Source organism: Erpetoichthys calabaricus, chromosome 2 (genome assembly GCF_900747795.2).
Source record: "Erpetoichthys calabaricus chromosome 2, fErpCal1.3, whole genome shotgun sequence".
NCBI lineage: Eukaryota > Metazoa > Chordata > Cladistia > Polypteriformes > Polypteridae > Erpetoichthys > Erpetoichthys calabaricus.
In genome coordinates this window covers 205,413,874-205,426,231 of record NC_041395.2, presented here as the reverse complement: position 1 = coordinate 205,426,231, position 12,358 = coordinate 205,413,874, and the positions used below count along the sequence as shown (strand labels likewise).

General features: G+C 42.9%; 1 protein-coding gene across 4 annotated transcripts in view; it reads right to left on the bottom strand.

The window, feature by feature from the left end:
• Nucleotides 1-12,358, bottom strand: part of dis3l2 (DIS3 like 3'-5' exoribonuclease 2) — a 612,176-nt gene that overhangs the window by 571,668 nt on the left and 28,150 nt on the right. For all 4 annotated transcript variants that reach the window (XM_051922221.1, XM_051922220.1, XM_051922222.1 and 1 more), the window contains exon 3: nucleotides 10,049-10,194. In XM_051922221.1, coding sequence (XP_051778181.1) covers nucleotides 10,049-10,194 — 146 coding nt within the window. The remainder of the gene's footprint in view (nucleotides 1-10,048; nucleotides 10,195-12,358) is intronic.

Below are 12,358 nucleotides of genomic sequence, written 5' to 3'. Positions count from 1 at the left end.
GTCCCAATGATCCTAGGAGCTCTGTTGTCCAGGGCTTTATGCCTCTGGTAGGGCCACCCAGGGCAAAGTGGTCCTAGGTGAGGGATGACACAAAGTGCGGATCAACAAAACTTCCATGATGAATACAAAATTTGGACAGCGTTTTCCCTCGCCCAGACGCGGGTCACCGGGGACCCCTCTGGAGCCAGGCCTGGAGGTGGGGCTCGATGGCGAGCACCTGGTGGTCAGGCTTACACCCATGGGGCTCGGCCGGGCACAGCCCGAAGAGGCAATGTGGGTCCCCCTTCCCATGGGCTCACCACCTATGGCAGGGGCCAAGGAGGTCGGGTGCAGTGCAGAGTTGGGTAGTGGCCGAAGGCGGGGACCTTGGCGGTCCGATCCTCGGCTACAGAAGCTCTTGGGACGTGGAATGTCACCTCTCTGAAGGGGAAGGAGCCTGAGCTAGTGTGCGAGGTTGAGAGGTTCCGGCTAGATATAGTCGGGCTCACCTCGACGCACAGCTTGGACTCTGGAACCAATCTCCTTGAGAGGGGCTGGACTCTCTACCACTCTGGAGTTGTCCCCGGTGAGAGGCGCAGAGCGGGTGTGGGCATACTTATTGCCCCCCGACTTGAAGCCTATACATTGGGGTTTACCCCGGTGGACGAGAGGGTAGCCTCCCTCCGCCTTCAGGTGGGGGGATGGGTCCTAACTGTTGTTTGTGCATATGTACCGAACAGCAATTCGGAGTATCCACCCTTTTTGGAGTCCCTGGAGGGGGTGCTGGAGGGCATACCTTCTGGGGACTCCCTTGTTCTGCTGGGAGACTTCAATGCTCACGTGGGCAATGACAGTGAGACCTGGAAGGGTGTGATTGGGAGGATTGGCCTCCCCGATCTGAACCCGAGTGGTGTTTTGTTATTGGACTTCTGTGCTCGACACGGATTGTCCATAACAAACACCATGTTCAAGCATAGGGGTGTTCATATGTGCACTTGGCACCAGGACACCCTAGGCCTCAGTTCGATGATCGAGTTTGTGGTCGTGTCGTCGGACTTGCGGCCACATGTCTTGGACACTCGGGTGAAGAGAGGGGCGGAGCTGTCAACTGATCACCACCTGGTGGTGAGTTGGCTCCGAAGGTGGGGGAGGATGCCGGTCAGGCCTGGTAGGCCCAAACGTGTTGCGAGGGTCTGCTGGGAATGTCTGGCAGAGCCCCCTGTCAGAAGTAGCTTCAACTCCCACCTCCGGCAGAACTTCGACCATGTCCCGAGGGAGGTGGGGGACATTGAGTCCGAATGGGCAATGTTCCGTGCCTCCATTGTTGAGGCGGCTGACCGGAGTTGTGGCCGTAAGGTAGTCGGTGCCTGTCGTGGCGGCAATCCCCGAACCCGTTGGTGGACACCGGCGGTGAGGGATGCTGTCAAGCTGAAGAAGGAGTCCTACCGGTCCCTTTTGTCCTGTGGAACTCTGGAGGCAGCTAATAGGTACCGGCAGGCCAAGCGGAATGCGGCTTCGGTGGTTGCTGAGGCAAAAACTCGGGCATGGGAGGAGTTTGGGGAAGCCATGGAGAACGACTTTCGGACGGCTTCGAGGAGATTCTGGTCCACCGTCCGGCATCTCAGGAGGGGGAAGCAGTGCAGTGTCAACACTGTGTATGGTGGGGATGGTGCGCTGCTGACCTTGACTCGGGACGTTGTGGGTCGGTGGGGGGAGTACTTCGAAGACCTCCTCAATCCCATTAACATGCCTTTCAATGAGGATGCAGAGCCTGGGGACTCGGAGGTGGGGTCCCCCATCTCTGGGACTGAGGTCACCGAGGTGGTCAAAAAACTCCCTGGTGGCAGGGCCCCGGGGGTGGATGAGATACGCCCGGAGTTCCTCAAGGCTCTGGATGTTTTAGGGCTGTCTTGGTTGACACGTCTCTGTGCAACATCGCATGGACATCAGGGACAGTGCCTCTGGATTGGCAGACCGGGGTGGTGGTCCCCCTCTTTAAGAAGGGGGACCGGAGGGTGTGTTCCAACTACAGAGGAATCACACTCCTCAGCCTCCCTGGAAAAGTCTATTCGGGGGTTCTGGAGAGGAGGGGTCCGTCGGATAGTCGAACCTCGGATTCAGGAGGAACAGTGTGGTTTTCGTCCTGGTCGCAGAAACAGTGGACCAGCTCTACACCCTTAGCAGGGTCCTGGAGGGTGCATGGGAGTTCACCCAACCAGTCTACATGTACTTTGTGGACTTGGAAAAGGCGTTCGACCGTGTCCCTCGGGGAATCCTGGGGGGGGGGGGGGGGGGGGATTGCTCCGAGAGTATGGGGTACCAGACCCCCAGATAAGGGCTGTTCGGTCCCTGTACGATCGGTGTCAGAGCTTGGTCCGAATTGCCGGCAGTAAGTCGAACCCGTTTCCAGTGAGAGTTGGACTCCGCCAGGGCTGCCCTTTGTCACCGATCTGTTCATAACTTTTATGGACAGAATTTCTAGCGCAGCCAGGGTGTTGAGGGGGTCCGGCTTGGTGGACTCAGGATTGGGTCACTGCTTTTTGCAGATGATGTTGTCCTGTTTGCATCATCAGACCGTGATCTTCAGCTCTCTCTGGATCGGTTCACAGCTGAGTGTGAAGCGGCTGGGATGGGAATCAGCACCTCCAAATCCGAGACCATGGTCCTCAGCCGGAAAAGGGTGGAGTGCCCTCTCAGGGTTGGGAGCGAGATCCTGCCCCAAGTGGAGGAGTTCAAGTATCTCGGGGTCTTGTTCACGAGTGAGGGAAGAATGGAGCGTGAGATCGACAGGCGGATCGGTGCGGCGTCCGCAGTGATGCGGGCTCTGCATCGGTCTGTCGTGGTGAAAAAGGAGCTGAGCCATAAGGCAAAGCTCTCAATTTACCAGTCGATCTATGTTCCTACCCCCACCTATGGTCATGAGCTATGGGTAGTGACCGAAAGAACGAGATCGCGAATACAAGCGGCTGAAATGAGTTTTCTCCACAGGGTGTCTGGGCTCTCTCAAAGATAGGGTGAGAAGCTCAGTCATCCGGGAAGGGCTCAGAGTAGAGCCGCTGCTCCTCCGCATCGAGAGGAGTCAGATGAGGTGGCTCGGGCATCTGATCAGGATGCCTCCTGGACGCCTCCCTGGTGAAGTGTTCCGGGCACGTCTAACCGGGAGGAAGCCCCGGGGAAGAACCAGGACACGCTGGAGGGACTATGTCTCCCGGCTGGCCTGGGAACGCCTCGGGATTCTCCCGGAAGAGCTAGAAGAAGTGGCCGGGGAGAGGGAAGTCTGGGCATCTCTGCTCAAGCTGTTGCCCCCGCGACCCGACCTCGGATAAGCGGAAGAGGATGGATGGATGGATGGATGATAAATCCTGCATCACTGATATGAATCTGAAGAAAGAGCGACCACAAAGAAACAGCAACACTGCTTTGACGCTGGGTGCCCCCAGTTTGCAAAACCAAGCAGAAACGCGTGTACACAAGGTGAGGGGCTACCGTGAAAATGTGCATGGCTTTACAGCAAGTTTAGTTTTTATATATCTCAAAGTGAGCTTGGAAACGGGCATACACAACATTTTTATGTATACACACCATTTACCTGTATACATGTGGCCCCTAGACTCTAAAGACTTGGAGCTTCATCCTTTTGCAAAGATATCAGGAGCACCACACACCCCTTTCCAGCAACCTCATGACCCTCCATATTCTTCCAATCCATCTACGGACTTCATAGGAAGAGTCACCAGAGACATGAATGTCACTGCCAAGGTAAGCAAACCTTTCAACAAGGTAGACATTCTCTCCACCGACAGTCACACTGCTGAGGTCATTAAAAGCCTGGATCTTGGTTTTTATCCAGGACACTCACAAGCCCAGACACTCAAAACTCCTCACTCAGTCTACCGAGAGCCCCGATCAGAACCTGCATTAACTCCATGAGGATGATAGCATCGTCAGCAAAGTCAAGATCAGTGAATCTTTCTTCACCAACAGATGCCCCAAAGCCAATGGACCCCACGACCCTGCCCGATATCTATTGAGTCCATGCAAGCATTGAACAGAGTAAGAACACACTCCTGACGAACACCAGAATCAAAGGGGAAAAACGCAGAGCTTCTGCCTCCACTCTGCATAGCACTCATAGCACTAGTGCACAGGCCGGCCATGATATCCAGAAACTCTGGAGGGATCCTGCCAAGTCTCAGGATATTACACAAGGCAGCTCAATCAACTGAGCTGACATGTCACAAAAATCGACAAAAGCTGCAAAGAAACTCTGCCAATATGCATGTTTGCGCTCCTCAGTGCCAGGATGCAGTCCATGGAAGTCTTAGGTGTAAAACTAGATTGCTGCGGTCGCTAGTAGGTGAGCAAATGATCACAGAACCTACTGAAGGATGACCCTAGCAAGGACCTTATCCAGGACCAAGAGCAGTGTTATCCCACCTGTAGTTGCTACAAACCAGCCAATCACACTTCACTTTCCAAATAGGGACAAATCCTCTTTTTCAGTGTGTTGGGATGAAGCCCATCTCCCAAAAGGAAGCAAATATTGCTTGCTATGCAAGGTGGACAGCCTTAGCTTTGTAAGATTCCTTTCCTTCACTCAGCTCTTTGGTGTGGTGAAAGTCAATAACTAGTTCCTTGGTTTTTCTGATGTTAAGATGAAGACAATTCCCTTTGCACGAAGAAATAAAGTTCTCCACAAAAATCTAAAAGTCAAATCCCCCTTATCAATACACCCAATAACTCAGAATCATCTGAGAATTTCTGCAAGTGACATAACCTGGTGTTATAGTTATAGTCTGAGGTGTACACATTTATAACAAAAGGAGACAGGACTGTTCCTTTCATCCATATTAGAAACACAGTCCTTGAGTCTCACAAACTGTGGTCTGCCCAAAACATAGTCCATTATCCAGGACACCATAGGCTCATCCACCTGCAAACCTCTGACCTTACACCTTAACAGGAATGGCTGGATGTAATTAAAGGCACTGGAGCTTTCCCCAGGTGAGAATCACCCTTGTGGAGCAGATAGGCAATTGCATTCTCCACTCTAATCTTTGTCCAATAAGCAAACTGCAGTGGGTCCAGGTGGTCTGCCACTAGAGGACTTATATAGTTCAGGACCAGTCTCTCAAAGGTCTTCATGATTTGAGACATAAGTGATCTGTAGTCATTAGATGAAGAGGTGCCTGCCTTCTTTGAAACAGGAACAATGCAGAAAATTTTCCATAGCAGTGGTACTTTCTGACTGCGGTGGGTTGGCACCCTGCCCGGGATTGGCTCCTGCCTTGTGCCCTGTGTTGGCTCCAGCAGATCCCCGTGACCCTATGTTCGGATTCAGCGGGTTGGAAAATGGATGGATAGATGGATGGTACTTTCTGAGCCTTAGGGACAGACTGAACACTTGACAGAGGATACCACAAAGCTGGTCAGCACAAGGCTTAAGAACCCAAGGACTGTCTCCATCTGGTCCCGTAGCTTTTTCCTGTGTGTAGCTTCCGCAGCTGTCTCCTTATTTGGTCTTCCGTTACGGACAGTCCACACTGATGGTCAGAGTTTAGACTCACCAGTGGCCACTTCAGTTGATGTCATAGGAGCGGTTGATGCTGTAGGGATGGTGTGGGGAAACTTGTCATTGAAAGAAGGTGGCAGTGGGAGGGAAAAATCGACTTAAAAATTGGTTCAGGGTAGTGCTGGGCGGTATACCGGTTCAAACCAAAAAACGGTTTTTATTTTTTTTATGATATGGATTTTTCTTATACCACAACACCGGTTTAAATTGCCTGTAAAACGTTCGGGACATGGCGCAGCGGGAAACTGTTCTAGTGGGGACCTTTTTCACTGCTACACCGCTAAACACAGATTTGTTGCACTAGGGCTCTTTTTCACTGCTATAACACCAGATAGTGGGCGGTAGCATAGGTATGCTGTGCGGTGAAAATGGACAGAGAGCCGAAAAAAAGCAGTTACGTCTGTCGCCTGGAGATGCTTTAGTTTTAAAAGGTCAGATGTGTAAATACTGTTTCTATACTACTGGATAATACTGCAAGCCAAGTTGTACTTGTTTTTGTATTTGCTAGTGTATGTTTTGCTTGTATTGATCCTGCGATGTGGTGGCGACTCGTTCAGGGATGGGCGCAACTCTGAATGGATGGCATAATTAAACATGTATAACGAAGATATTTTTAAAGTTCTGAACACTCCATCGGCTAAGTTAATAACTAGTTTTAATTTCACAAAGACATTTATCTGTGCGGTGATTGCTGCAGGCGCCTGCTCTTGGTGTGGAGGAAGTCAGTTTAAGAAGTGTAGTGATTAACGACTGGGTCAGGGAACACTTAACACAAAGTATTTGATGTGCTGCATTAACTTGTGACGGGGTTTGAGAAAATCTAGTAAATTAAACATTGATTTTAGGATGAAGTTTAGTTTACAACATTCTACTTTAATTATAAAATAAACTATGAGAATAAAGTGGAAATGTCGACTTTAATCTTGACATAGTCAACATGTCGAATTTATTCTCGACATATAGTTTGTTTTTTTCTTCCGTGTCCATATTTTTTTTTCTTTACAATGGCCCTAATGCACTTCCATAGGGCTATACCACAAACAGCATTATAAATGCAAGTTGCAGTTTTTATTATTTATGTATATAGCTTAGCTTGAAGCAAGGTCCATATTAATGCAGTTTGCCTAAATGATGGTACAGTTGGTAAGATGTCATCACCAAGTTGCACTTGTTTTATTTTATTTTAATTTGGTGAATACTGTGTAATGCACCTGGGCTTGAAGCCTTGAAGTAATGGTGCAACTATCAGTAATACTACTATTATTTATTTTATTGTTATTATTTATTAGTTTAAATATTATGCAGTTTAATGATGGTAAAATTGTTTAAAAAGTCACTTTAACGTGTCAGTGGACAGAGATTGTTAACATTAACAGAAAGTGTAGTTGGTTTACAAAAATATTTACTATTTATTCCTTTTCTAAGACGTGTTCAGTGCAATCCAACTTTTGACAAACACCTCTGGATATTTTACTAAGTCTAAATGCCTCTTTGGATGGTTGAAAATATGTTGTCAAAATCATAGTTTAAGCTTTTGCAAAATTTGTTCAATTAAAGGTTCTATATTTTGACTGCATCTGTCATGCAATGTGAATCCTTCTCTTTAGTGCCACCCCCTTGAAACCATCACTTTATGGGGCCATGCAAACCTGGATTAATACTTGTGTGCACATTAAAATGTCTTTTTGTACGATGTACAATTCTCATAACAGTCTAATAGGTTATTCTTAGCCAGTCTACTGCAGTAATTGCAGTGGAAAATGTGGTTAACATCCACTCATGCATGGGGAAAAAAACACCGTCTAATACCGTGAAACCGGCAGAATTTATAAAAATACCGTGATATAGAATTTTGGTCATACCGCCCACCTCTAGTTCAGGTCATTAGCTTTGTCCATATCCCCTTCTAGTACAGTAAGACATCGATTATCCATCAGGGATTGGGACCAAGGCTGTGACAGATAAGAGAAAAGACTGATAATACAACAGCTACTTTAAAAATGATATACAGTAAATTAGTTTAGCGAAGTCATATTTATTAATAAAACTATATTAACAAAATATAATATAGTATTAATAAAATTAATTCATATAATATTGTAACAAACAGAGTAATAAGCAAATATAAATCATAGGTACTGGATTTTTCTATGTTTTAATTGGAGTCCTCGTTCCATAAAAATCGGTGTCCTGTCTTATACTCCGTTATCTGGGTTATGGAACACACCTCCAAAATAATAAAAGAATGCTTTCCCTATCAATCAGTTTCTCTCCTGTCACTCATGTGCAGACTTTTTTATACCGCAGACACTCCTGCTTATTGTCTCCCAACTCCCTACTCAAAACTTCCTTCCACCGCACCTTCCTTTTTCTCCTCACTTCTCCTGTCACTCATCTCATAAGAGTTGTATCCGCCACTTATGGAACAGAGGCACCTCACCTAGTCTCTTTCAGTTTCACCCTTTCTACAACTGTACAGAGCATCACAAGCTGCTTGCATGTGACAATATATTAACAAAACATAACAGAATTTAAAAAGAGGGTACCACAATGTTGACAGAACAATTAATACAGTCTGCGATGCAGTGTCTGAGTCCCTCAATATCATCCTCATGTTATTCACATATCATTTCCCAGTCAGTCATTTGGAAGCAGTCATTCAGATCCATTTCAGCCTCCAGGCTCTACTTCCTCGCTATTCTGGTGGTAACAGGAATCTGAATTAAGAAATAAAAGCTAATACCTAATTTAATTTCTGGAGTATAATTTTTCATTTGTACATAAAATTTAATTTGCATTATGTGTATTTTCATATTAATTGCTGTAGATTAATCATCTCAGGTGGGGGGTGCAACTTTGGATGTTTTGGACAATCCCAAATAAAGTGTCAGCAAAGTATGGTCTGCTTATAAGCTTGTGCTTCGTAAGCTCCCATTTAAAACACGTCAGAAGTTCTTAACAATGCAGTCTTTAGTCAAATATGAGAAGTACTTACAAAAACTCATCCCTTCACAGAGCGCCTTGGAATTGCACAGACTTTCTATCACTCTGTTGACCTTTTGGATTTATAGCTGTATGAACTCTATCAATGACCAGCCATTTGAAAGACTGCTAGTTTTCATGAATTCTCTATCATTTGCTAACCTTGCACTTTCCTGCTAATTAGATCAAATGTATTTCATGCATGCATGGATTTGAGAATTTATATTTTTAAGTTGGATTGGTTAATGACAAGTTAATTGTTGCATTCCAACATGGAACACAACACGGTGTTCCATCTGTGAGACAAACTGAAATTCACAATGAAACAGCTGTAACAGACATTGTATGTTCTAGTCTCTTGCAGCTCAGTGTAGCAGGAAGCAACAAAGATGGATTGGCAGATCTGTGTAAATTGATTTATCAGTTTTGTTTTTTTCCTATTCAAAATTCCCAGTCTTCAACAGTACATGACATTATGCATCCCTTCCTCTCTAATTTGTATGCTAAATTCCCTTTCATGTGCTCAACTGTACTTTTTTACTTAATGGTTTTCTTACTTACTCAATACATTTCCTGCATCTCCATATTTTTCAGTGTTACTGACAGAATAGATCTGAACCTTAGTCCATATGTACTGGACGAAATTTTGAATTCAGGAATTTATTAACTTGTGTGCAGAATTTTTAATTGAAAATCCAACAAAATACAGCGTTCTTTCACTAACTTTTGTGCCCAGATTATAGAGTTCCATAATTATACAATCTCTAATCCGCCTCATTAGTGGTTAACGCTTTAATAATTGGAGACAAATCCAAAAAGCAAGAACAGATGCAAATGATAATGTACACCATTACACACACACACACACATATATATATATATTTTATTTTTCCAAACATTAAACTTTTAATGATATGTCACACTTGCCTGGAACAGCAATCAAAGTTTAAAAAAAAAAAGTTTACCTTGTAAAGAAACTGCTTAGAATGAAGAGAATTAGTATTTAAATAAAAATGGTACTATCACATTACTGTACATCAAAGGAAGTCCAAAAACTATAAGCAGTTTGTGCTGAAATAGAAGCTCAAGAATGCATACTAGAGTGGAGCTGGTAATAAAATTTTGACTATGGTATTGATACCTGTTTCTGGAGTATCGATACCAAAGCAACTATCGGATAACTCCCAATAACCTTTTTCAATGTAGCACCAAAGTCTGTTCACTTCACAAGGTCGTCTGTCAGTTACTCCTCCATATCCCTTTCTTATACATATCTTTGCTGTAGGTTGCGAGATGAGAGTTGTAAAAAAAAAAAAAAAAAAACAAAAACACATATTTTCATGCCACAGAAACAAAACCTCTCTGTGATATGTCAATGCTGTTGTCTCCATACCAAGTTAAGCCTACAATAAAAAAAAGTCTGCCTCTGCCCATAAACAGCAATTATTTCCAGATCAGCTATAAGAGATAAACAAGCACAACTGGGAACTGAGAAGATATTGTTATAACTTTTACCTGGATAAGATCCCCTCTTTTGAGTCCTGCAGACACATCTTCAAATGACATGTAACTTTCGAAAATCTGTCTTCGTTTCCCCCAACTCTGACGATTTCTGTGTCCATCATTTTCAACAGAAGAAGGGACTGAATTAAAGGCTTTACCTAAAAATGTACATATTTCATAACACTATTACAAGGGACTATTCATTTTATTACAATTACACATATAAAAAGAAACAGAGTAACTCCTGAAATACCCTTTACCCACTATATAATTTTCTCTAAGGTATGGTATATGAATATAAGCATGAAGTGTCTTATTCTGATGTTGAATGGCTCCAATGCCAAACAGTTTTGTTGCAAAAAGTCAAATAAATAGAATCAGGAAAAAATATATTTTCGTATTTTGAAAAAACTCTTTAAAAGTACAGGTACCTTATGAATTCTCCCTAAAAGTTACACACGTCACATTTTTAACTTATGTAGTCCTTGATATGCAATGAAGTATGCCACATTCCACATTCTCAATACATGGTATTTGGCAGTAAAGAAAGCTTCTAGTAAACATATTTTCAGTACCTAATCGTGCTACACACTTTCATCAGATAAGTACAATAACAAAAATTAATTGCCTTTTATTTTTCTAGCTACAGTACACAGACATTCACTCTTTTTGAATGTGCGTATTACAAACTTATGTGAGGCTACAGTCTTTCTTAACAGAAGACAAATGCATTAAAGGGCATACTCATTCACCCACCAGGACATTCAGAGTTACCAACTGACCTAAAATGCATGTTTTTGGGTTGTCAAAAGAAATAACAGCACCTGAGAAAACCCAAACAAATACTAAAAGCAAATTAATTTCTGTTCTATTTTAGCTCCAATATTTTTTTTCCTGAGCTTACTGGGAAAGAGTACAGAAGTGCATTCACAACACTTGGTGGGTCTTAAATAACTTAGTTCAGGTGTGTGTGTGTCTATCTTTCTTTCTGAGGAAAATCAAAATTAGATTATTTTGCAAAAAAATGTAGACATTTCACAAAAAACATTGCCTGGTAGAGTCTGTATCATTGTGCATGTGTATGCCCTACCCACCCTGTGATGGCCCTAATGAAACTACGTTCTAAAGTGGAGCATATTTAAAAAATTTTAATCAATAACTATCCCGCTGTTTTATAATAGAGGTGAAGGGTACCAGAATCACATTATTATTAAAAAAGCCTTAAAATGTATTGAATATGTCAATTTTCAAAGCTAAAATGTTACTAAGTACAGATACATATCTTGAGATTACATACATATTGCAATACAGCGCATCCATGTTGTTATAAGAAGGGAAAAAAAACAAAAAAACAGTTGTTATAATCAGCCATTTTAGGAGGAGACCAGCTGTGCACTTTACTCCACTGCTTGTCCTCCTCCTTGCCCACTCATCAGCTATAGGAGTGTGGATTCACCTTTAAAAATTCATTGCCATGCACAGTTATTGACATTAATGAGGACTGACGTCTAGAACCCAAAATCATGTGGTAAACTAATATATACCATGACTCTGAAGAAATAACTGACTTTGAAAAATACAGAACTTACCCATTTAAATTCACATATCAATTTTGTTTATTCCTGCTAGCAAGGAGTATATTCATGTTTAATGGAGATCTTGGTATAGTTTCATAGAGACAACTCAAAAAATTAAAAATTCAGCAATGGCATTTAATTTTTTTGGAACAGATGAAACTTGGTTCTGAGACCTAATTTTCTCAAACTTTTTTTATACAGGTCAAAAAGTACTTGCAGCTTTTGTGGAACAGGACTGCAACAAATGAATACAGTACTAAGTTATTAAAGATTTTTACGGGATTGCAGTTCATTATAAGAAACTTTTTATCGGGGTAATTTAACATAGTAGGAAAATTGCTATGCCCAGTTTTGGGAGGGATGGCTATAATTGGGCTGCATTCTGTTCAACTTTAAGACATTATTTGGAAAATATTTGACTAGCCCAGCCAACCCTCATTAGGCCATTTCTCCATGACATTTGTCATAATTTATTTATTTATGAATAAATCTTTAAACATCATTCATAATAGTTAATCATTGTTTTAGTAAACATTAATTATTAATAGGCAACAGCTATATTAAGTGTAATAAAATGTTATGTTACAATGTTTGAAATAAAATGTTATAATAAATAGCAAAGGCTTTTATACTTTTTGCCTATTTTAAAAATTGAGGTACAGTGGAATACTTAACTAAAACCTGCTTTTTTAGCCTATTAATTCATATTTCAGTTTTCAAATTTATGTCCTCTCTCATTTTCCTT